General features: G+C 41.8%; 2 protein-coding genes across 2 annotated transcripts in view; one reads left to right on the top strand and one right to left on the bottom strand.

Annotated features, from left to right (window-relative positions):
* Positions 1–3,232, top strand: part of LOC112563028 (serine/threonine-protein phosphatase PP1-beta catalytic subunit) — a 6,017-nt gene extending 2,785 nt beyond the window's left edge. The window contains exons 4-8 of the mRNA XM_025236716.1: positions 332–436; positions 1,535–1,606; positions 1,740–1,891; positions 2,099–2,233; positions 2,432–3,232. Coding sequence (XP_025092501.1) covers positions 332–436; positions 1,535–1,606; positions 1,740–1,891; positions 2,099–2,233; positions 2,432–2,518 — 551 coding nt within the window. The 3' untranslated portion in view covers positions 2,519–3,232. The remainder of the gene's footprint in view (positions 1–331; positions 437–1,534; positions 1,607–1,739; positions 1,892–2,098; positions 2,234–2,431) is intronic.
* On the bottom strand, positions 772–25,429 carry LOC112563027 (galectin-4-like). The gene is given in 16 exon segments (XM_025236715.1): positions 772–1,388; positions 3,365–3,479; positions 3,609–3,813; positions 4,041–4,129; positions 4,279–4,398; positions 4,667–4,871; positions 5,270–5,358; positions 5,744–5,863; positions 6,241–6,310; positions 6,312–6,440; positions 7,331–7,419; positions 8,150–8,197; positions 8,199–8,334; positions 9,333–9,565; positions 12,986–13,037; positions 25,301–25,429. Coding segments are annotated over 14 exon segments (1,671 nt in total). The 5' UTR covers positions 13,010–13,037; positions 25,301–25,429; the 3' UTR covers positions 772–1,388; position 3,365.

Below are 25,429 nucleotides of genomic sequence, written 5' to 3'. Positions count from 1 at the left end.
AATGCATGCACAATCTCATCCACTTGCAGAAAGTTCCTTTAATGTTAATCAGCTAAGTAATTTCACATACTTGGTGGTTCATGAATCTGGAGTTTGTCTTGAATTAACAAGTTCCTGACCAAGTTAAAGCAGTTTTGCCTATGGGTACATTGACAGTGGCCATGAATACAAGCCCAGGTTGAAAATATGCTTGAATTTTATTGGGTGCTTATTTGTTGTGGATATCATTGCTAACAGAGGCAAAAGTTGGGTTAGAAGTAGTAAAAGCATCACTTGATATCTTTAAAACCATATACATGCTTAGTGCTTAACTTTATTTCTTCAACTGCAGGTAAGCGGCGCTTCAATGTCAAATTGTGGAAAACATTTACAGACTGCTTTAACTGTCTTCCCATTGCGGCCATTATTGATGAGAAAATCTTCTGCTGCCATGGAGGCAAGTATCCAGATTCAGCACAGAAAGTTTCAGAAAAAATAGATGGAATTTTTTCTTTTTGCTGCTTTAACATTCTTTAAAGAATGAAGAGACTTCAAAGAAATGTAAAATGAAAAAAACTAGATTCAAGATTAAACAAATGTTGCATGAAGACAATGGTCACGCATAAGGACTAGTATTTTGAAGAAATCATGATTAAGAAAGAATGTCTGTAGCAGAAATCCTCTCACTGATATTGCTGTTTTCAGGGTTGAGTATTTGTGAAGCTTGTTAAGGTGCTAGTTGTAAGGGGAGATTTTGCGTGATCCTATGTGGAAAGAATGTACAGACAAGTGTTATGTTTAAAGTCTTTATTTAACATAAATCATTTCTTTGGCATCAACACATCGCAGAAACACTTTAGATACAATAATTCTGCATGTAAAGCACAAAAGTACACAGCCTTCAATCAAGGGTAAAAAGTGGCAGATAAATTGGGTTGCCTACCAGACATTTAAATGAATTCTTTATTGTGTATCATGCAAGATTACACTGATGTCACCACATTCATAAACTGCACCAAAAAATATCAGACAGCTAAAGACATAGAAGTGTCATTTAGAAGTGCACTTTAACGCTTGCTTTATAACACTGACTTGCTCGAGTTTTAAAAGTCCAGTGCATTATATATGGCTTGGCATGTTATGTCATTCAATTCTTCACTGCTTGTATACAGTTGCGGATATAAAAGGTTGCTCCAGGAGAGAAAGTCCATCTAAAACAAACGTGTTTATATTGTAGACCACGTAAACATAATTTGAAAGCTTACTGAAGGCTTGATAATATAAAGCTCAAATATCATTTATATGGGACTGCAGCATTTAGTTCATGGTGGTATTGTTCCAGTATGGACATTTAAAATACTTGTAGAAGTGTAATGGCGTCATTTGTAGTTGTTTCTCTGTTCTGTCTCCTGAAACAGCAAAAAATAAGTCTTTTATGACTAATGCAAAAAATGTGACGTGCACAGAAGAAAACCAAGTTATAATAAAGTAAGAATCATAGTTGATTAAAATTTCACCTGCTTATTCAGAACCAGTTCTTTTGGATCTTCCACAGGTTTGTCTCCTGATCTTCAGTCTATGGAACAGATTCGACGAATCATGCGACCAACAGATGTTCCTGATACAGGTAAGACTCCAAGCTATTCTTAGAACTCACTAGCTTGATCTCCAAAATATATAGTATGCTTGATTTTTGTGGAAGTTTAAACTGTTGATGCTTTAGTCACTATAAAATATCTAAATACCATCTTAATTGACAGGACTTCTGTGTGACCTCCTGTGGTCTGACCCTGACAAGGATGTGCAGGGATGGGGGGAAAATGACAGGGGCGTGTCCTTCACCTTTGGTGCTGATGTTGTCAGTAAATTTCTCAATAGACATGACCTGGACCTCATCTGCAGAGCTCACCAGGTAATGATAATGCCTGTGTGTGTGTGTGCATCTGCATGTGCATATATTCGTTTCATAGGAATCATGTTCATTTTAGTGATATTTTCTTTTTCTTGAATTCTAGCCCCAGCTCTTTTTTCCTCAAGAGGGTTACTGCTTCAGAAACCTTCAGAAACTGGAAAATTGCTGTTTAGAGACCTTTAAAAGCACCTCTCTCTGTCCCATCAGGTTGTGGAAGATGGATACGAGTTTTTTGCAAAACGACAGCTGGTGACGCTCTTTTCAGCTCCAAACTATTGTGGAGAGTTTGACAACGCTGGTGGAATGATGTCTGTCGATGAGACCCTGATGTGTTCTTTCCAGGTAAGTCATGACTTCTCTCATCCTGCTTCCAGATCTTTTATCAAACAACAGCACTTGTAGGGAGGAGACTTTTCCCCAAGGAGGGTGTAATGTCAAATGTACAGATTTTAAGTGGCCATGAAGATTGTTAAACCATGAGATGCCAGGCACTGTCAGTGTTAAGATTTTAAAGATCTTTTTTTTAAATTTTTTTTCCAGATTTTGAAACCATCTGAAAAGAAGGCCAAGTATCAGTATGGAGGTCTCAATTCTGGTAGACCCATTACACCCCCGAAGAAGAAATGATCTATGACAGTGAAATCTTTTGGTTTTTCACCATCTGTGCACTTTTCTGTAGGCTATAACCTTGTAAAGAAAAAATGTTGTGTGACTGCAGGAACTCACAGGTAAGGTAATCTTGAGGTTTGATTACACTGATAATCAAAACTAGCAAGTGACTTACACAGTGAACTTCATTTTCGCCTGTTGGAAGACCACAGGTGAGTGGAAAATAATAATTTTTAATAACGCTAGTGATATGAAATTTTATACGATGTTACAGGGTTGAATGCTGCTGACTCAATTTTATTTGTATGTATATTTAAAAACAAAAACCCTTGATTTGCAGTAGAAATACATGAAGGACTTAATTTTTCCCCATGCAATATTTGAATGACAAGAAGCCTTTGTGCATCAGCTGCTTCATCATACGGAACACAAATTTATTATTTTTCATTGCCAATGAAAGAACTGTTTGCAATATGAATTGGCACCAAGGTGTGCAGCTTACTTTGTGCACACACCTGTTAGCACTGTGCGCTGAGTCGTGCCTTGTTTTACCTGTTGCACTACTGTAAACCGTTGGCCAATTCTTTCTCTTCATGCTTGTATTTCCAAGTGGTCTGCCATATTGTACATACTCTCATGTCTGATAAGATGTACAAAACAATCTCTCCTTTTGTCCATGTAAAAAAAAAAAATCACAGCTGCTCTTCTGACAAATAAAATGTGCAAACCAGTCTCTCCTAGTATATATGTGAGCATCACAGCATGTTTTATTGCGATTAGATATTCTGTATACATTTTGATTCTTTCCACTCATAAGTGTTGTAATTGTCTGTATAGTAATATTATCCTGGATGAATTACAAACCTCAATAGAACTCTGGCTCAAAGAAGTCACAGTCTCCTCCCAACATGATGTGGCATATGCGGTCTGGATTTATGCGGAACTTGTAATCAGCAAAGCGCTGATTGTTTGCAAAAACCTGCAATAACCAGAGAGACAGTTTATTCTGATTTGCAGCATGTGGCAATCAAGAGCAGTGTTTTACTCAAACTGCTCAGAGGACATGGTTGTTAGTATCAAGGTTGTTAAAGTTAGAGTGACTGCTCACCCTGATTCTGTCATCCAGAACTGCTAGGGCCAAGGTGAAACGGTCCTCAGGCTTGAAAGGAAAGTTTGGCTGGTCTCTCTCCTCCCCGCCCCAGCTACCACCTTCCCTTGTATTACGCACGACCTCTTCTTCTGGAAATCGAGGGTTGAAGTGGAATGCAATGTCACTTGACTGATCTTTGCCACACTGCAGGTTGATAGCAAATCTACAAAAAGGAAAATTGGAAAAGATTAGAATGTGTAATGCATACATAGGCAGAAAATAGTGTAAACAACTCACAAATCTTACTTCATCTGAAATTATGTGATTCATAATGGTCAGAACACTAGGGATTGACACTGTGATTCAATGTGGATTTTTTCAAAGCTTACTATGAATCATTAAAACGTTTCAAGTAATAGCAAAAAGTAGCTGACATATCTTAAGGCTCACCCTTTGCTGTCATCCTGTGGTGCACCATGAATGACTATCCAGCTTCCAGACTCCAAGACACAAGGTAGACGATCCACAAAGGGGTTTTCCTGGATGAAATCAAGCCAAAATGAACTATTTGATTAGAATGTAATTGTGATATTTCTATCAATGTGCCATTTGGGACGCTTTTCACAACCTTCATCTACAGCAGTGACATTCCATTACCGAAAAGACAAAAAAAAAAATCCCTTCCTACCAGTCTCCTTAGCAGTTTGATTTCATAAATGTATGCTTCTCCACGGACGCTGATGCCTTTGATAGATTCAATGTTGTCACGTGCCTTGAATTTGATGATCTTCTTATCATTGGCAAATACCTGTGTTACATAGTATTTCTGTATTAATATTACAAAACAATTATTCGTTCAAATTAAAGCATATCAACACTTAGGTTCTTACTATATGAGGAAATACCTTTCTTAATCTGATAAATCTGTATGTTTTGAAACAACAGTAGCTCAGAACTGAAGACAAATTTCTGAAAATCATATGTATGAAAATATTTAGGACCTGTCCTTTGTGAAAAAGACAGATAGGACATGTCCATTGTGAAAAAGAGAGATTTGTACAGTTCTTATTTGTGACCTTAAACTTATCAGACTTGGCCAGGATTTCAAGGGTGAAGGGCGCCTTCTCCTCCATCGCTGAGGGAAGTTTTTTCCTTTTTTCTTTTTCCCAGCTGCCACCTTCTCTGGAGTTGAACACTATTTCCCCTTGATCACGTCTTGGATTTATGTGCAGTGCAATATCATCGTCAGGTGAAGTTCCATTCAGCAAGTTGATAGCAAACCTGGACAATAACAGATATATGCTAACATAATGATACCTATCACTCAGGGTCTCAACAAATGTGGTAAACAAAATAAAAAAATGAATGCAAAAGACCTTTGTCAGTAGCTCTGATCTCTTGTTGAGTGGTCCCATGACACTGCTGCTTGTCTAATATAAAATAGATTCCCATCTCAGAGTGCCAAGGTTTTGTACTTCAGTTCTCAAGCAAGTAATGATCCAGAGCTAATAAAATTGTCTTTAATAAGTAACTCTTTGCTGATACCAGTATTTCCATAAAGCTTCATTTCTTTATACTTACCCATAGTGTACTATAGTATACATGTGTTCAGCTGTACTAGTGCAGGAGATTCTGTGTTTGACTATTAAGGCTATCACCAGATAGATATTGTTATTTACCTCTGTCCCTCAGGATAAAAGAAACCTTTTACAACAATCAGGTCATCTTTCTCAACACCAGATGGAACCTCTTTGACAAAGTCACTGGGCTGAAACAATCAAAATTAAAATGTGTGTAGCCAGCAACAGTGTGAGTGCCTCAGCAATAAGACAGAGTATTTCTGTTTAGCAAGTATTTTTGTGTGTGCGCACATATGTGTATATTTACTGTGTAGGTACTTGGCAGAAAGTAACTGTATTGCATGTTGATGTTTGTATCTGCAATTGGATAATGTTTTGACTCCACCATCATTAATGACAACATTAATACCTGGCTTTATCGAGTTGTAGATAACTTACAATATATTACCCTATTAATTTTACACACACAACTATAGGTGCTCAAGTGTAGTCCAATAAATAGCACTTTATTTCTACCAGCTTCATTTCTTGAAGCCAAGGTACATGCAGACTATTTTTATAAAGCCAACTAACCAGAGGGTCCATGATTTCAACTTCCTGCAATTCCACATCCCCAGACACTGTCAGATGGCAGATGTGTCCAAGATCGCAGCGGTAATCAAAGGTTGTGAAAGGCTTTTCATTGACAAAGATCTACAACCAATAAAAATGCATTATAATTGAAGTGGAGCCCTTCACACCATTAGCATGGATAGTGTCAAGTGCTTTGAGCAGTTGTGAAAATGCTGCAGTATCCCATGTTATTAAGTCTTGTATACAAACAGATTTTCTTTTATACCAGTTTTGATACTGTTTTTATGCTTGTGCTTTCCACTTATGAGCAGTCTTGAAACAGATTTCATTTGCATAAGCTTACTCAAGTGCTTGTTCTTAAATATGGCAGATATTTATATTCTTATAGCAGCTGTCATCTCAACCACAGAATATTTTATGATTTCAAGGGGTTTGTATTGCCTTTTCAACTTATAATTTTTGAATGTTTGACTTACCATTGCAAAAAGCATACTTACACGAAACTGTTGCTCAGTTGCAATGATAAAAGTATCGAAGTATTCACCACGCTTGAAAAGGAAATTCTGAAAACCCACGCTTCTCCTCGCCCCAACCGCCAAGGTTAGTGTTTAGCACCACATCTTCCTCGTCTTGCCGAGGGTTGAAATGGAACCCAACTTTGTGTCCATCACGGTCACAGTTGAAGTTGATGGTAAACCTTTAGTTTCAAATAAAATAAATGCAAAATTCCTTGTACTTTCAACTGAAAATCATTTTATATAAAAATGCTAATAATAATTTAAACGATAAACTAGTATCTGACATTTTATTGGGCACAAAAGAAAGAAGTGATTGGGATTAAAGAAACAATCTACAAATGACAATGGTTTTAGGGTTTGAGTTGTAGTAAAGCAGAAATCCCAGTACATTTTTCTTTATTTTAATTCTAAAATAAATCCTTAAGTATCACTGAATGATGTCTGGTGTTATAAAAGTTGTAATCTCTGTTACAGCAGCAAATGTTAGCAATCACTTGTACCATTCTCATTAATAAAGCATTCTCATTTCCTTTTAGGCTCATAATAAAAGTCATATTAACACTGGCTGTGGCTATCAACTTATCAACATGCCTCTCAATGCACTAGTGGTCTTTATTATGCAGTAAACTCTCCTGGGTCCAGGGTATTAACTGATGAGAAAAGTTGTGTTCATCTCATACATGTGTAATCAAACTTAACACTGAAATGTTTAATCACAAAACATCATATGTACAAGATGATTTACAAGACAGTCTCAACCTGTTTACCATTGTAAACACAAAAAACAGTGAGCAACAGTCCCATTTAAAGACTAGATACACATTTTGCAGGGAATAGATAATACCTCAGTCCATATTAGTGCTAACATAATTTTGACTAACCCTGTATGAACAGCAATGCTGTATTTCATAGTGAAAGATAATAATCCCTCCCAACAGATCTGTTGTCTTAGTAAAAGACAGTGACACATCCCAACTGTTCTTGGTACTCAATAATATACAGTAATCCCTTTCGATCTTCTTTTATTAATAAAACACTGTAATCCTTTCCAAAAGATCGTGGTCCTCACCTCTGGGCATTGTCCTTGGCCATCCCTCTCACACGAACTGCTTGGCCCAAACGCAGGCCACCTGGGAAGTGGCCAAAAAATGGTGCTCGCTGAAAGTACACATATGATTCTGATTTGAGCGGACAATTTATTCAATTTCATAAAATGATTTTAGACATCAGCACCAAGCAAATTGTGTGATTGTAGTAAGACATTTTTTAATCTGTCCAGTCTTAAAGCTTTTGTGCAACCAGTTTTACTAAAAAAATCTTTTTGCAAAATTGCTTTAATCCTGTGTATACACAGGTGATTGCTTGTCAAAGAGATAGGATGCGGATACCCAAGCGTTTGACCATTAGCATTTAACTCCAGAAGCACAGGAATGAGCTGGTTTGACTGCCACTTGGCTCAAGAAAGCAAAGAGGGAGGGGAGATAAACACCACTCTTAAAAAAAAAAAAAAACCAACCTCCACCTGCATCTCCACCAACAACAGAAAGATCACCTTTCCTTATTGACATAAGGAGTTCAACTTTTGTCTGGATTTTGCATGAGTACCTGATTATGTCTAAGTTAATGACTGGATATTATAGCTCTATCTTTAAAATATTTTATATACTGTACTTTAATAAGCATACAGTTCTGTGACAAAGTTACAGGACTACTAAATTTATTTCAGTCTTTAAGCTACAACCACCCTAAACAAAGGCACAAGCTAGAGGTTTTGTGGGCTGTATGACATCCACCACAAAAAGATTTGTGCACACAGTTTATAATGCTTATGCTGGATGCATTAAGAGCATTGTACAGGATACTTTATGCGCTAATTGATAGTACTCACAAAGTTGTTCTGAACATGGGCTTCATAGTACTCAGCTCCACCACCCAACACTAAGGTAGTAAACTTCATTTGGTGGGATGCGGTGGTTGTAATGGATAAAGTCATCATTGTTGACATAAACCCTGTAGCAGTCAGCTGTGGTGATGATGCGGAGTGTGAATTTGCGGCCATTATCAAATGGGAACCTGATAAACAGTAGAATTTTTTTTCAGAAAAACTGCACATTAATGGCATTTAATTCTGAAACAAAACATGAAGTAACTATAAAGAAAATATATTTAGTAAACACCTAAATCAATTTTTTAAAGAAATATGAACGGTTATGGCTTTAAACTAACCTCTTAAAGCTATAAACATTTGATAAGATAGTAAAAACAAAATGATATCAAGTTTTTAATTGCTTTACTTCCATTTTATTTCCAGAATGAAGTGACAAACATGAACATGCATGCATAAGCAGATATTCTGGGGCAGGGAAAAAGTTTTCAAAACTTTTAAAACTTTAGTAGGAAAACTTGGATTGTAAGAAGATCAGTAAAGGTCAGATATGCTAGTGAAATGAGATCAAGTATCGCAACAAAATTTCTTGCAATGTTAGAAGTCTAGCTCAAGGTGGGTATCATTCAGCTGAAGCTTATAAAGCTGTCACTTGAACCCCCTTATCACCATCTGTGTCTTGGCTACACCTAATGTATAGATGACATCTACAGCCAACAAGTATCTCAAAAATCATGCACTGATATCCCACCAGTTTTAGGCATCCAAAGAAATATAAAGCCTGTGGCTATCTTGTTCTACTTACAAAGGCTGTAATAATATCATTTCCAGGCATTTAGTCTAGCCTGAACTAGCTTCATCATAGTTGTGAAAAAGATTTTTATCATGTGGTCAGAAGGTTTGAATAATATTACACATTAATAACATGGTCAAAAGACTGTAACAATATCTTTCTTGTAATGATTTCAGAAAACTGTAACATTATCACTCTTGCAATGACTCACTGGCATTGTCAGAAAACTGACATTATCATTAGTGTGTTTCAATATTGTCACAAAACTATCAATATCACTCATGTAATGACATCGTCAGAAAGCTATAACAATATTACTCTACTACTGACATTGTCAAAAAACAGTAACAATGTCACTCTTGTAAAGAATGTATTTTGAAACATGCTTCTTACTTTGGAGTGTCCCTTTCCTCATTCTGCCACGCCCCTCCTCTTCGGGTGTTTCGCACCACCATATCCCCCTGGTCGTTGCGGGGGTTAAAATGGAAGGCAATGTCAGCATCGTCAGACTCGCCACATTGCAGGTTAATGGAAAAGCGGGTCTCACTTTCAGAAACTCGCCCTCGTACGATAATCTGGGATCCTGGACTCAGCCCTCCTGGCAGGTAAATGCGATCATGAGGCCGCTGAAAATGAACCAAAATTTCATCGTGTCAAGAACACCCTTCACATTTCTGCCACTATAGCATAAATTTGGACTTGCAGCTGCTGGTGATTTTCAGAGAAAATGCTAAACTACCCTCATTTCAAAAATTCATGAAACAATTTCCTGTACTGAGTTTCATACTCACCACTGAAGAAATGCAACGGGCCATGTTTCGTGCTATGGGAAATATTGTGTTCCTTTAAAGACTACAGGCCAAGTTAGACCTTCAAGCCAACTGTAACAACACTCAGTTGACTCACTTTATATACCGCACCAGTGATTTACAGCTAGAGAACATATTGTATTACAAGTGAAGAGAGCTAGACTGGGCATGTCCTTTTTTATAATCTTGCACTTCTACTGTCACATATTTGCGTGACTTGGTTAGTATTGTGGCTTATGTCGTTAACATGATAGTACTGTCACACATCTTCACAATTCGTCTATTGTTCTTGTCCTTTCAAGGTTTATTTAAATTTAGTACATCGACTGTGTGGGTATAATAGCCTGTCATGTCGGGTATTTTAAGAACTCTTTATTAGTCGTGTAAACCCACTCTTTTTCAGTTCCGTCTTGCTGGCCTTTGTCTAGTTTCTAACATGCAGAACAATTAATAATCGGTGCATTCTGGCTTACACAATGCTACCTATGTACCAGCAGGACGTGCAGTGCAAGCTAACATAAGTTATTTGAGGAAAACATCCACTATGTCAGTCCTAGACGTTTCTGCCAGTTTTACCGAAAGTGAACAGCACTTTCTTGCCGTTGACGGCCTGATGTATAAGTGGAAATATGGTGAACCGCCCATCTTCCCTTTACGTCAGTAAATCCCTTCAATTCTCTGGTGCAATAAATCCTCCATCCACACTACAGGAAACAAAAGCCATCGAAATCTCAGTTTATTTCTCTCCACCCCACTTGCACAGCGGGTGAGACTACAGACATTTTGGCTTGAGACTCCCAGTCGACCTTCTGTAGATATACCTGTCTTGCTTCTCACCTGTAGGCGGCGTGTCCAGTTTATCTATGGAGTCTTCATGGACCAGGTCGCTGGCTTCATTTCTAAGAGTAGCAAGGGATGGACACACATACACGAGGTCTGTAAAATAGTAGTTCGACAGACTCGTCTGCGTCGGTTGTATGTGGATGTTCTTTCGTGGAAATGGTGCTTTCGTTAAAATAATTATATTATATTTGTGTCTGTAAAGTTTATTAAAGAAGGGGATTGATATTGCTAAAGGATGTTTATTAAAAGAGATTATTTCAACATTGTCATTTGAATGATGTTTAGCAGGAAGAGTGCAAACTTTGTGAGCCGCGAAAGCATGAAAGTTTAACTTTAACGGACAAAGTACATTGGTTGTGACACTGAGACAGCGCTCATACACTAATTAAGGTGGGTTAATCGCATACGTCCTGTCTCATGTTAACAGTTGGAGATTCAACTTCCAAGCAGAAATCGGTCAGGGCATGGGCAAGTGGCAGACATCTGTAACTGGCCATTCTGAAGTCAAACAGTTCCCCTAATTATTGAAGCCTTCATAGTTCTAATTATTACAAGAAGGGCCACCTTGCACACGATCAGCATTTTCGCCAGCTGACAGCTTAATCAGACTTGTAGTCCAAGATATAAATGATAACTTATATGACAGGTTATAAAATGACAAACAGTGATTGCTTTTCGCGACTTTGATAACTTGCGAGCTTACAACATAGGTGATAAAGAAAAGTTTTAGGACTACCACACCTTCATCATGACATCGAAAGTTGGCCTAGTGCAGAAGAAAGTCGCTTGGGGTGGAGAGAGGAGGATAGTGGAGTGGGCGGGAGAGGAAGAGGATTATTATTACAGGCTTCATTGTCACTGAAGGTCCTGTTGGGTGTCGGATTTTCACAAAACGGTTTGGATACTCTGTAACGAGTATAAAATGACGGAGGATCATGCAACCCTGGGGTAGACTGTCCATGGCCTGCTCCTCTCCACACCAGCTTACTTTTTTTTAAGAGTGGGGGCTCAGAGCTTTTTCAGAAAAAAAGTTGCTGGGACGCGAGAGTTAGCTTCGTAATGTGAGTCCACGATTTTACAGGTCGTGTTAGTGGACCGCTGATTTGCAGTTCTTTATCTTATGTCGCTCTCCTGTTTGCGCCTCCACACCACCCTCATGTACTATGGACTATATTTTCCCCACCCTACTCCAACTTCTACCCCTCCCTACCCCTTAAAAAAATCCCTGGACGTATGGGCTGTCGGCAAATCAGACTAGCTGAAGAACAGTCCAGAGGGCAGGACGCAGTATATAGTACAGTATCTTATTTCAGTACACATCCGCATGTAGTTCTACTTAATAGATAATTTCCACCACGACTGTCCTCGGTTCGCTAGCTCCTTCCAAGAAAGAAACGAACATCACGCGACGCTTTTCCAGTTCTCGTGTTTGCAGAGGACACGTCATATTGAAACCATTTCCTTTTCTGTTATCATCGAAGTCATCTATGAGATCATTGACGCGCGACGCATCAGCTACAGGTGTGGACAAATAAAGAAAAGGAATAAAGATCGTCAGTCAAAACTGAACTGAAAGCAAGAAACATTAAGACATAAGACGTGTCTCTACGGTGAGCACCGACACAAGATGGCGCGGCGGATACCAACAGGCGCTGGTGTCGAGCACAGCTCACGTGCTTTCCTGCTGGTCTCCCGGCCGCACTTCCTTTTCATGGCGACAGACTTGACTTGTAAACCTTGGGTTTGCACGTCTTGACCGAAACAACTCTGCCCTAGCAGTTCTACAAAAGCTTAGGACATCAATTTGGGTGGAAGGAAGAATGGGCAATGGTCGGGACATATATTCGTTGTATTTATTCTTGTCATCAGCAAGTCAAGCTCGTGAGAGAAAAAAACATGCTGAGATCAGCCATGGTCGCTGACGTCACGCTTCCGAAGGCTTCCGAAGTTCCGAAGGCTTCCGAAGCTGCTTCATCGTTTAGGGAAAAAAGATCAGCGTCCAGGCCATGGGTGGGTTAGCCGCTAGTGCACCATCTCATCATTTCTGAGGACAATGCGCTCTCGCTTGGATCTTGTTCCTGGCGATAACCCTGACCATATCGCATCTGCCGTTTCTATAACTCGATCGTACCCGTGGGTGTACTTTCTCGAAAGGTCTCGCGTGGGTGTCAGTGTGCTGGTGGCGAGGGAAGGAATAAACAAACCAGGAGAGACCAGGTGATAATTGGTTTCCGTTATTCAACAAGGAACGGCATGCCAACGGTGTTGTGTAGATTATCATTTGTGTTCAATAGAGGGGCGATGATTCAGGGGAAATAATCAAAGAAACCAGTCATTTATATTTCAAAAATTTCTGCATTTTATATTTTATTAGAGTGAAAACGTTGTACTTACGACATTTGTTTTTCGGTATGACATGACGTCCGTAGGTCTCTCCCTCAATGCTCTGCACACAGAAAACCATTCTAGTTAAGTCTTTTGAAATAAATCATATTTACATCTTACAACCCTGCTTAGGTCATAGATCATACTTCTAGTCTGTAACCGTAAAATCAGTTTACAGCAGGGGTGGGGAGCCTTTTTTATTCCAAGGGACATTTTTATAACATATTTATAACATCAATTGTGGGCCAAACAAAATTATCTACTGAAAAACGAGCCTTCTTTATCTGGTCAAGCTGTAGTTTCTCCACAGTGTGTTAACACTTTTGCAACGTGTACAACCCCAGCCTGCCTGGCACTGCTGTCCTGTGAGCCACCACAATCCACTTTTTCGTAATAAGGTGGAGCGAAAAAAAAATGCTTGCCATTATTAAAAGCATAGTGAAAACAACTGTTTGGAGTCTGTAATAAGCAGAAAGTTCCTAGAGATCAGAGGATACAGTGACAAAACTTTTCTACATTTTTTTTCCTAATGCACACTTTTGTGTTCGTGGTTATGCAGTAAAAGTACATTAATAATAATAATGACTATTTAGTACACACAAGCCTCCTCCTGGTGGAGTTTTGGAGTTTACGAAGTGTCCACACACACACAGACATGCTTGTACATGTGCACAAATAAATTTATAAACCTAAACTAAGTTACCAGCCAATCGCTCTTTCACTTGCTCATCCTTTGGAAATCCATAAAATTATATTACTGAAAATTTATAACCCTGAACTGTTGTCTAAAGTACACAGCAATGTCAACGATTTTTTTTATAGTATGAGTCGACATGGTCGAAGAACACCACGCGTGTCAACAGCCGACATCAAACCGGAAGTGATCTCCCCTCGGCTTTGGGCGAGCAGCCGACGAAATTTTGAGGGTCAATCAACAAACGTTCATTAAGGGATAGAGAGGACACGTGAGTACATGACGTGACAGACACGTATGCCTCTCGTCGGTTTGTCTCTCGTCGCGTGCACCGATGTCTGGGAAGGAATGGTCATCTTGGCCTGGTCTGCGCATGCGCAGAACGACAAAGTTCACTACCGCTCTGTATATTCTCTGCACAATAAAACAAGCTGTGAACGAAAGTTCACATGCGTATGGCGATTATCGCTGGCAACAAACAGACTAGACAAGGACCACGTGAGTGTTACCGAGACGACACACACAATAATAATAATAGAGGTAATGAAGCTGGTCTACGTGTGTGGCCAAACCCGGATATCACTCCCGAGGCCCTCTGCCTGTTATGAAGACAGACCTGGGGTTGTACATGTTACAAAAGTGCTAGCACACAGCTGTGGCGAAACTAGGCTTTACTAAATAAACAGACTAATTTTTGAAGTTTATAATTTTGTACGACACTCGGATGATGTTAGAAATACTCTAATGGCCCAAGGCTCCCTTCTCCTCTAAAATAATTTCTCGTTGACAGGTAATAACTGCTTTTGCTGCTGTTTCCGGCAGTCGCGTCGAACGAGATGGCAGATGGCAAGGCGTTCTGACCCGGATGTACCTGGCGTTGAGATCTGTGTGTGTGTGAGAGAGAGAATACGTCACCACGCCTGAATTTATCACTTAATCTGGCTTTCAGTGGTTTAGAACAATAACTGTTGCCACAAATACAATATTTTATAGGAAGGGTCCAAAAGACTAGAAGAAACGAGGAATTTTTGAAGAACTGGGAGAGGGGAAAACAAAATGAAGAAAGAGCGCTCGGGTATTGTAATTTAAAGGAAAATTAAATTTAATGAAGGAAAAAAAAAAGACTGTTACTGCAGGTTTTTAAAAAAATTAGTTTTCAGTGCGTCAGCCATCGAAAGTTGTTCTCTTCCATTTCTCACCATCACACACATTTTCCTTGTTTTCGAAGTCCCTAACGAGCTGAAGCTATTATAGAACAAAATCTCTTGTTGACAATTTCCTCTTGCGTTAATCATTCACAACCCTGTTTATGTCGGTGAACTTGACAAAAGTGAAGGCAAAGTAAGGAAAGTAATTTTTCTCCTTTGCGACTTTTTCATTGTGACCTTTTGGCTGCGACGACGGCTGCGGCTGCTGCATGCAGTGTGCCCATGACGTAATGAGTGCAAGAAGTTCGTGGCAGGCACCGCACGCATGTCATCGCCACGTCCCGGGGATTGGATGATCGACAAACCGTTCTATTCTTCAAAGGTCTGCTTCTATTTCCACCTGGCCATTAATTTTCGCTGACTTAACGGTGTCAGCTATAGAGGAACCAGACTGGCACATAATTCTCTCTCTCTTCCTCTTTCCTGCTCTCGTTTCGGGTAGGCTGTTCTTTCTCTGCCAGTGGCACCTGTTTACAGGGTTTCGGTTGCTGAATCGGCGTAAAACACCCATTCTCCCCCTCTTCCCCCTCTCCACATCGTTCTCCAGATACATCCAAGCCACATTCTCAAACACCCACGTGCATGCACTCAGGAGAATCGAGAATTTGTCATGAAGCCACTTTTTATCTTCTTCAGAGAGTTCAATATTCCGCTGCCCCTACCTGCCTGCCTTATTCCCAGAGGACACCTCCGTCAATCCTCCGCCCCTCTTATGATGAAGCTGCAGCGGCTGCCTGGCCCTGAGCGCATGAAACACAAGATTTCTCCAGCCTGGTCTTTGTACTCTCTACCTCGCTCCTTCCGTCTTCCTCTGTCTGTAATCTGCTTCAAGCGTAAATCACACTGAATATCTTCCTTTTCCTGCTGTGGACCTAAGTTTCTTCCTCAACTTCGAGTTCGTAAGTTTTAGTTTTCGAGTTTTGCAAAATCAATGATTGCAGCAGAAAATAAAATGTTAAACTATCATCGTGAATAAAAACGGTGGTTCCGCCATCAGTTCCGCGAATGAGACATTTTGCTAGACGGGAATTCTCATCACTAGCGCAGAAGGCAAGAGCAGTGGAGGAGGTCGTAACCGTTTACATTCGAGCATCAACGATCACTCGGAGATCATGTGACAGGTTGTGGTCGCCAGCTACGTCAGTACGGTAGGGTGCAATAAACTATTTATGTGCTGGTGTAGCGTCACGCTGACTCACGTATCGATATCGACGTGACACCTACGTGACGATATCTCGGCTCGCCAAGCTGAATTGCGACAGAGTTATCGATGCGGTTATCGATACTCGTAAAAGTGAGTTGGTGCAGCACACCAGGCCTCTCTCCATGCAATCAAGCAAAAGCGTGCGTTTACCGTTCAGATTTCGTTTCGTGAAGTTTTAATTATACAAGCCGCTGGATATAGCAACTAGCAGGCGTCACAATGCATGGTGATCGATACCTATAGGTCACGAGAGAGAGAGAGAGGCAAGGTCACGTGACGTGCACGCTGTCACCGATTTGATTTTCTCCTCTATCAGCATCATCTTTCCCTCCCCTTCCAGCTCATCCCCACCCCCGAGCGTTCCTCTTTACATAAACTTCGTAACCCCCAAAGCCCTCATACTAACCCACTCACATAGAAGGGAACAAAGAGTGATTGGTAGAGAATGGATCGTGTGGACGTGTGAAAATATGGCCAGGACCAAGATAAAACTTTTTTTAAAATTTTTTTGGACAGAAGTATGGCTTTAAAAAAGCACAGAAAATAAAGGTGGCAAAACGTGTCACGGAAGTCGTGGTAACAAGTGTGCGAAACAACAGGCGGTAATCAGGATTTTGTTTGCAAAATCAGACAGGGTGGGAGGAGGGAGTGGCACTGACAATGGGAGGAAGCTGCAATGAAATGACTGGAAGTCATGCAATGTCATGCACGCCTCTGAAGGGTGGGGCATGCAGTGGTTGAAAATTTCAATCTTCAATCTCTCACCTGTTTGCTATCCTACGGACAAAGTGAAGCAAGGTGTTGAGTCGACTCAGGCCATTGACTACAAGTATCGCCATCATCTGAGTTCTGGTCACCGCCCGTTGGCACAGCAGCGGTCAGAGTAAATACCCGGGGTGCTGAATGGTCAAACAATAATCAGCCATCCGGATGGTGCAGGGGTAAAAATCTCGTTGATCACTGACGAGAACTTTCGTGAACACAAACACGCATGACCCGCCCACCTGGGATTTAATTAGTAACAGTTATTTGTGCGTGTTGTGCTTTGTCTGTCCCTTCTGTTTGTTTTTTATTTCATTTTTTGATCCTGGGCCTGCCATCTATAGTTTGTCATTCCCAAAATACTGCTATCGATCAGACATTTGACTTTTTACATCGCATGTGCTTGTAGTATTTTGGTAGCAACGGGGGAAAAGGGAAAAAAAAGTTTTCTTGAAACTAGATTTTGCGTTTCTTTGTTCATGGAGCAGAGCCACGGGGCTAAGTTTCGCATTTCTGAGAAGTGGGAAAAGGTGAGATGAAGAACACAGCGTCAAGGTTAGGAGGTGAAGTAGCTTCACGAGAAAACAAAAGGAGTGCGTCATCAGAGGAAAAAAATGAAGGGGAGAAAATGTAATGAACGACACAGGGGACATGTCACGAGCTTTGCCGTGAAACCTGTTCACGTCACCAGACTACAAATCCTGTTTACCTGGCCGCTCACCTCCCTCCCCAATTCATCCCCTTCCATTGTTAGGCTCAATACAAAACAATTTGGTGATTGTGTTTTTCCCCACTGACAATTTAAACGTGGCCATAATTTCTACCAGCGACACCAAAGATTAGTTTCACAGGTGATCGTCGGTCAGTGCAAAATGCACGAGAAGCGATGTTGCCTCGTTTTCTCCACAGTGCGAGCCCCGCAACTAGGAACGGCGATCCACTGGAGCTTCCACCGTGGACAGAACTTTGTGGAACCTGTAAGGAAAGCCTTGGCCAGCCCCGCATCTGGCGGTTTCTTCGTGTCTCTTGTCCATCCAGACGTCGGCTTCAGTATCGTTTCACTGTTTGTATCTCACCTGGTATCGAACTCAGCAAATGTTTCAGTTGCTGTTCGTCTCAGGTCAGCCGATTAGTGCAGGTGATCATCGAATGCCAGGTAGTTTGGGTGCTGTTCATCTCAGGCCAATCGTAGTTTAACCGTTTGCATGTCAGCTGCTGTTTATTGCTGGCCAGTAAGTTCAGATATTCATGTCGGAGCCAATTAGTCCCGCTATTCATCTCAAGCCAGTTCGGATGTTGTTTATCGCAGACCAGTCAGCTGAGCTGTTGTTTATCGCTTTTCCGCTGCGTTGTCTGTGACGCAGTCCACGTTAGCAAAAAGCACGTGAGGAGTGTGGTGAGCTGATGCTGCAATCGTTGCCACGTGTTCGCGCCACGTCACCTTGCAGCAGGGCTGCAGCAACGCCCCGTGCACTGACGTCAGAATGCGTGTTCTTGATCTGCTGACGCCACCGCCGCGCGTACTGACACGTGACGTGGAATTCTGAGCGTGCACGGTCGTCTGCTGCTCGGGCGGTCGACTGAGGTTACCCTCCCCCGAGCGGGCTCAGACAGGTGCTCGTGTCACTTGTAGTCTCCGTCTTTCGTTGTCACGTGCCAGCTAGAAATTCGTCGTCTCCATACCACATGCTTTGGGAAAACAGTGCACGCACTCTCACACACGCTGGCATACAGATGCATGAGTACATACACACAAGCATGCAGGTACGCACTCACACACCTACCACTTTTTTCTCGATGCTTCTAGTCTTGCTGCTCTTTCAGAAGCAGTTTCAGATTTCACTATATACATAGTCTTCAGTGCTGTGGTAAAGTTACAAGTCTGATCTTGTAGACCTGTCTTCGGTAAAAACAGTTACATAAATAACTGTCATTAACGACTTGCAGGATGCTTCCTTTCTTTTTTTTTTTTTTCTTTCTTTTTTTCTTTTTTTTTCTTTTTTTTTTTTTTTTTTTGAGTTGTTTTCGTGCAACGTTTACCTTAATATCGCTTGTAACAGACACTTAACTATCTCGTGTTTTGCTGAGACCTTTACCCTTGCGGCAATGAAGCAGGCCTTATCTAAAATCTCCTCTATTAGGAGTCGTTGACGTAGATGACAACTGTGTGGCACCACTTGTTGTGCCACTGTGTAGCCACCGACCTCGAGTGCACAGTCAACTGCCGAAAGATTTCCTTTGTACATATAAGTTGGGGTTTTTTTTTTTTGATTTGTTTTTTTCACTCACCCACCCACCTTTCCCACACCCGTGCTAGTTGGTCATGGAGTCGGCCTCTGGTGGGTGATCAACTTTCGGAAGATAACCGAGATACAATCTTCACCGAGTCTTTAGCAATCTCTTTAAGCATTTTGCTATAATTTTTATATCATGTTGCCGTCCCATTCAACTGGTTCTGACCTCAGTTTCCCCATGTGTTGTTGATATTGGACTGCTGTATATAGAGGATCTTGCAAGCTGGCCCAAACCCAAAGTTTTCCTCCCAGCCACGCAAGACAACTGCCACATGTACAACCCACGTAGGCACGCAGGCGGTCGGTCGAAAAGACGGCTTGGTGTTCTGCAGATGCTGACATTTCTTGGTGCGGCTATGCCCCGAGAAACAGCAGACCCAGACTTCCGGTTTCAGCAACAGTATATCGCTACCTCCAATCAATGAAGTCAAAATGCCTCTGATCAATAAAGCCGAAGTGCCTCCAGTCAGTGTAGTCTGTGCCTCGTTTGCCTACGTACATTCTTGTTGGGATGGTGGGGGTTGGGGGGAGATGAAGTGTAGTCACGTGTTGGCAGGTCTACGTTTACCTGGAACAAAGTTCGAGGCGACAAACCCTCGCTACGTCCAGGGAAAAACCCTGAGTCTGACCCTGACTCATCTTCCGCAATTCGAGAAGACATAAATCTCCATGACCGTTGCTACACCTGGATCGTTGCGCTTTTAGGATTTATGCCCAGTCAGCAGCTAACGATTTTGCGAGGCGAGCTAGTCCAGTCCTGTTAAAAAAGCGAACATTTTAGTCTCGATACTCGATGATATGCTGGGCCTGGTGCTCCACAAGCATGTCGGCTCTAGCGAGTAGGCCTGAAAGCTAGCCTGATAACACAGAGATCACGTTTCTGTAATATCCTTGATCATGATTTGGCGGGTGGCTTTAGAATATTGATCGAGGGACTTCAGGTGCAATTTCCGGTTTACAGTTTAATTTTTACAAAATGCCTTTTCCTGTTGGTTTTGGGGAAAAAAAAACAAAACAAATTGGAGTCTTCTACGGCGCCTCCGCAATAAGCACAGATCCCTCCAGCGGGTCCCGCCTTCCACCCCCAAGCAGACATAAACAATCACCAGATTACACAATGACTCACAGCCACATCGGCCCCATTCAGAACCCTTCCCCTACAGTTTCCTGTTGTTATCTGAAAGTAGCCGGGGGAAGGGCGGGATATTTCTCTTTTTTGTTTGAGTAAGATTTTATTAGAATCACAGGCACGAATATTAAAACCCGTGTAAATGATTGCCGTCACAAAAAATGTTGTATCTGTGAACTTCTTCAAATGTGTTCATTCAAGTCTGTTAAAAGTAAGGCACAAACTCAGGATAGACTAACACTCCTAGACCAAGCCTGCCAGACATCCTTATGATTACCACCTGCTTTGTTATTGCTAGCCACCGTTAGGCTTGTTGTTGTTGTTGACTTGGCCCGTTGTAAGGTCCTCCAACGGCCCATCCCGCCTCCTGGGGTCCTTGGGCTGATTAGAGAATGATGCAGGGTGACCTTTTGTAGGCGGTGTGTCCTTACAACTCACACCGCTAACAGTTTAATTTGTCTGCACACGTGACTGCACGACTGGAATCAATTCTAATTACAGAAGAGGAAAGCGTGGAGGAGGAAGGCCAGTTCTACGATTTTAATTACCCAGAGAGCTGCTAAATCGTGAAATCTTTGGAGACCTTGGACTTGAGTGCGGTAAGTGACGGTCACCATGGTAATTGTTGCTGACTGTGGAACACTGGCTTATTGGGATGTGCCGGCAATGGTCCTGCGCCTACAACATTTCTTATACTAAAGTAGCTACAATATTGTGACGACCACAGGGAACAGTCGTGATGATGCGGAGATGACAAGCTACATCCATGTAACAGCTTTCTAGACAATCTAAAACAGCGCCATCCCACCTCCCCTCCTTCTCGCGGACCAACCCCTCCCCCACCCATCTATGTGGGACCAGGCCAATCCAAGTAAATCCATGCAAATGTAACGAGGTCAGATCTCGTCAATGGCTGCTGTGACCAAGAGCAGTCTTATTGTATCAGGTAATAAAACACACCTACTAATGTTAACACTGTCATCCAAAGTTACTTTCTTCTATTATCTTCAATTCACGTCTGTGTTTGTGTGTGCGCGCGCGTCCATTTGCTCAGTGCAACTGATGGACGTGACGTGACGTGATGACAACACCTTTTGTCTGTTCACTTGCACAGGCGTGCACGGTACTTCCGCTTGCGATCGTGACGATGACAACAAAAGTTGATGCTACATGTACAATCACATTGTTGGAGTCTTAAGGCCAATCCTAGTCACGTGGCTCAACCGGAGCCCGAGACATGTCCGTGACATGAACTATATATCCTGGCCGGCACAGGATATGTTATCCCTGACAAATGGCTTTACCCTGATATTTCACGCTTTGTTTCCAACAGCGTTCCCGCATTCTGTTCATACCCATTTCCACCCACGAACTATCATGGAAAGAAAAAAAGAACATACTGAACATTTCTGAACATATATATATAGTAGAAGTGTGTATATATAGTTGCAGAACGGGCTATTTACAAGGCTAACAATAAAGTTGTATGCGAGAGACGGATTGGACAGGTAGTTGAGTTTCTCACGTGTCGCCATGTTCATACGAATGTTCACCGTTATTTCACACTTTTCACCGTTACATAACAACAGCTACAAACACAAGCGATGCAGACGTAAGTATTTTGCTAACGTCAGCTCATTCCAAGCAGCTGGTCTCCACATTTTGCCCAGTCCTGCAGTTGATAGCAACAAAACCAACACCAACCACATCGATTCTCACAGACACGCAAGTGTTAGCGAGCCAAACATAGCTAATAATGCCTCCAACACCGCCATCAATCCGCTAGCAACAACATCCACAGATAAACACTGCATCAACGTCATGGCGCACACGGGTGTGGGTGCACCGAGACTGTCGTCTGCATCGAGCTGTCTCAGTGTCCAGCTTGCGGTGTGTAGCACTGTGGGTGTACATGTCGACTAGCTTGGCTACATAATGTTTGAACCTGACTTTCTAGTGTTTCTTGAGCGATGCGGCGCAACCTAATGTCTGGTGTGTGTGCGGGCATGTCTGATGTCTGCAGCCAGATACTTACCGGTGAAACACTTGCGACCAGCCCTCGGCAAGCCAAGACGCGCTGCAAAGTCTCGAGGAAAGCAGACGAGAAAACGCAAACGTCCCACTGCTGCTGGCGATGGCGAAGTTTCGACCAGGGGTGCGGCCTGTGGCCTTGCTATTTATGTCAGCTCCGCCGACTATCGCGAGAATGTCGAAAGAAAGACTACTCCTACCACCTACCACCTTCTTAATCACGTGAGACTGGTTTTTACTTGTCACTTGGGCTGGACGCAAGGGAGAGTGGTGGTGGGGTGGTGGTTGAAAAATAATGCAGGGGTTCTTGGTAAAACCTTTGCCCCCTGCAAGGTCGTGAAGAGTCACTCCTGGAATGTCAGTGTTTGTTGACTAATGACAGGCATCACTCAGTTACACGTGACTCTTACACACATTCTACCTAAAGTGTACAGTGAGTTAATGTGCAAAGTGATTTCACTTCCCTTTAGTCAAACTCCAGACTCTCATACAGTTAGAGGATTAGTGAGGCGTTGTCTAATAATTAGATAATTCCTTTTGGTAGAAAACTGTAAGCTTAATCAAAGAGGATCAAGGCCTTCGGGTCACGAGGAAGAGTGATAAAGTCAGACAGGACTTTGGTCGCTTCGTTTTGCAATAACTGCATGTTGCAATGTCGGACTAGACATGAGGAAAAAGCAGGGTCAAGTTGATTTATGGATTTCGAAGTTGTGAATCGTGTTCTCTCTAAATTTTGGGTTGCAAATTAATCAGTTACTTACAAACGTGTACTATATGCCGGATCAGTTGAAGGCCAAACTAACAATGACCGTTACCTTGCCAGCAGGTAAGCTCTAGCGAAGGAGACAATAAAAAGAGAGCTACTGAAACTCAACCTCCAGTGAAGCAGAGAGAAGGGACCTCCACTGGTACGTGGAATGTCCGCACATTAGACCAGTTCAGCAAGGAGAAATAACTCACGAGCTAGAACGATGCCGGTGGGTCATTCAGAGACTAGTAGAGGTCAGATTCAGGGTTTGGGGAGACAAGAACCTACAAAGGTCAATGCTCTGGTAAAGTGGCAAGAGAACAAGACACTCATCCGTAGATACGAAATTGTAGCTGTCACCAGCTTACACCCTTTTTTTTTACACCCCAGGTTGGTCCCCATTCGATCTCTGTGAGGCCTATCGACGTCATCATTGTCCAAGTCTACGCTCCGACTTCCACTTTCACGTTTGGCCCATTGAGCTTAAACCTCTGAACCGTACTGTGCTTTTTTTCGACAATACAATATAATTACATCTTGGCTGCTTCTGCTCACAACGGACATTTCCCATCGTTGGGAGCTCTCATAAACTAAAATAAACTAAAGAATATACCCTCACACCTCACACCCACACAGTTACACTCACATTTAACCCCCCTCCTCAAGCAATGTTTATCAGAGGCACGCACTAGGCGCACTTTTGTTCTGTTGACAGGGATTTGAAAAGAATTTAGAACGCATTCTTGTAAGTGGTGACTGATGAGGTGTCTGGCTACTCTGTCCTTTTAGAATGCGTTGATACTGGGGACAAATGGGGAGAGGGGCTGCTAATATTGTCCAGGCAAATTTTACCTTCTTCCTCCTCTCTTTCCCTCAGTTATATATCTATTATACAATAATATTTTGATAAAGACAAGGTCTCTACAGAGCATGATGTGTTATGTAACATTACTATCTCAAATGTGCAGTTTATCATTTCATGGTCATTATCTGTTATGATAGTCTTCACATCATCTTTGCCCTACTCATCGTTCTTGTCGTCATGTTTTGCTTCTGTTGCAAAAATATTTCAAATATTCTAGTTCCAGTGCTTATCTGTGCTTCTCATGTACAGATTTACCACAGTTGGTACATAAATTGTCTCTATTTCCATTTCTCTTCGTCGTTTCACTATATCTACACATACCTTTAACGTTTACCTACTTCTTTCTCCAGTCGTTGTTTCACTATACCTACCTTTCACGGGTCGTCTGGCTGGTGTAGGTTGCTCTGGAGATGTTTATTTTTTTATATTTACATTCCTTGTTGTAAGAAGTTACCGCTGGCTCTAAATATAAAAATACTATGCAGAAGAAATTGCGATGTACCTCTACCATGCTGTACAAGCGTGGACAACACTGTCGTTTGAGACACAGAGAGGAGAGAGAAAGACAGGGAGAGAGTGAGGAAGGGAGGGAGAGATCGAGGGAGTCTCGTGGAGTTGAAAACTGGCAACATGAACTGTTAAGCAAGATACATTCAGAGTGCACTGAGCTGGGCTCAGCAGATCGAAAATTGACAATAACATCTTAGCTGGAAGAGCTGACAACAAAAAGCCGGATACTTCGGTAAGTAAGCTGTAATGCATCAACATGCTCTTTAGAAAGCGGGAAAGAAAAACAGGATGTGACAGAATTGATTCCAAGGACACAGCGACAACGACATCTCAGGCTTCGTCTCTCCTGACTCCTTCCACCACTCCCACGCATGCACACCTCTTATCACTAATCGTCTCTCATAGTCCATGGACTTGGGAAGACAACGAGCCAGTAACCCAAATCGTTCGGTTTAAGGACCACTTCTTATGTTTTCCACTCATACTTTATCTTGACTGCAGGTAACAACACTGCACGTGTTTACTTCACGTGGAACTTGTAATACTAGGACGAGAGATTTTATCTCAACTCCAACATTTTTTTGAAGTTTAGTGACAAACACAAAGATTTTGCATCTCAAAATGTACTTGGTGCTTAACTTCAGTCTTAACTCCACAGTGGATCCGGAGGTATGGAATCTCTGACATTTTTGGAGTCACGTGTTTCTCAAGTCTTTCTATTAAGATTTATTCATACTAGTCTGAAGAAGCTTTCGTCAGGCGATAGTCAGACTAAGCGAAAAGGAAAAGGCAGAATAAATACACCTGTATTAATTTTGTGTGGCCTCACTGGTATGCATTCGACGTAAAAGGTAAAAAGATCCACAGGTTAAGACTTACCTCGGACAGGTGGGTAAGTTTGGCAGGGGAGGTAATAACAAGCGAGGTAAGGCGAAGTTTGGCCCCTGTATTCCGCAGTCTTGCCCAAGACACGGTGAATCACTTGCTCTTCGCCGCACCTGTATCCAC

This window comes from Pomacea canaliculata, linkage group LG4 (assembly GCF_003073045.1).
Source record: "Pomacea canaliculata isolate SZHN2017 linkage group LG4, ASM307304v1, whole genome shotgun sequence".
Lineage (NCBI taxonomy): Eukaryota > Metazoa > Mollusca > Gastropoda > Architaenioglossa > Ampullariidae > Pomacea > Pomacea canaliculata.
The sequence above is the reverse complement of the archived record's forward strand: the minus strand, read 5'-3'. Positions and strand labels throughout refer to the sequence as shown.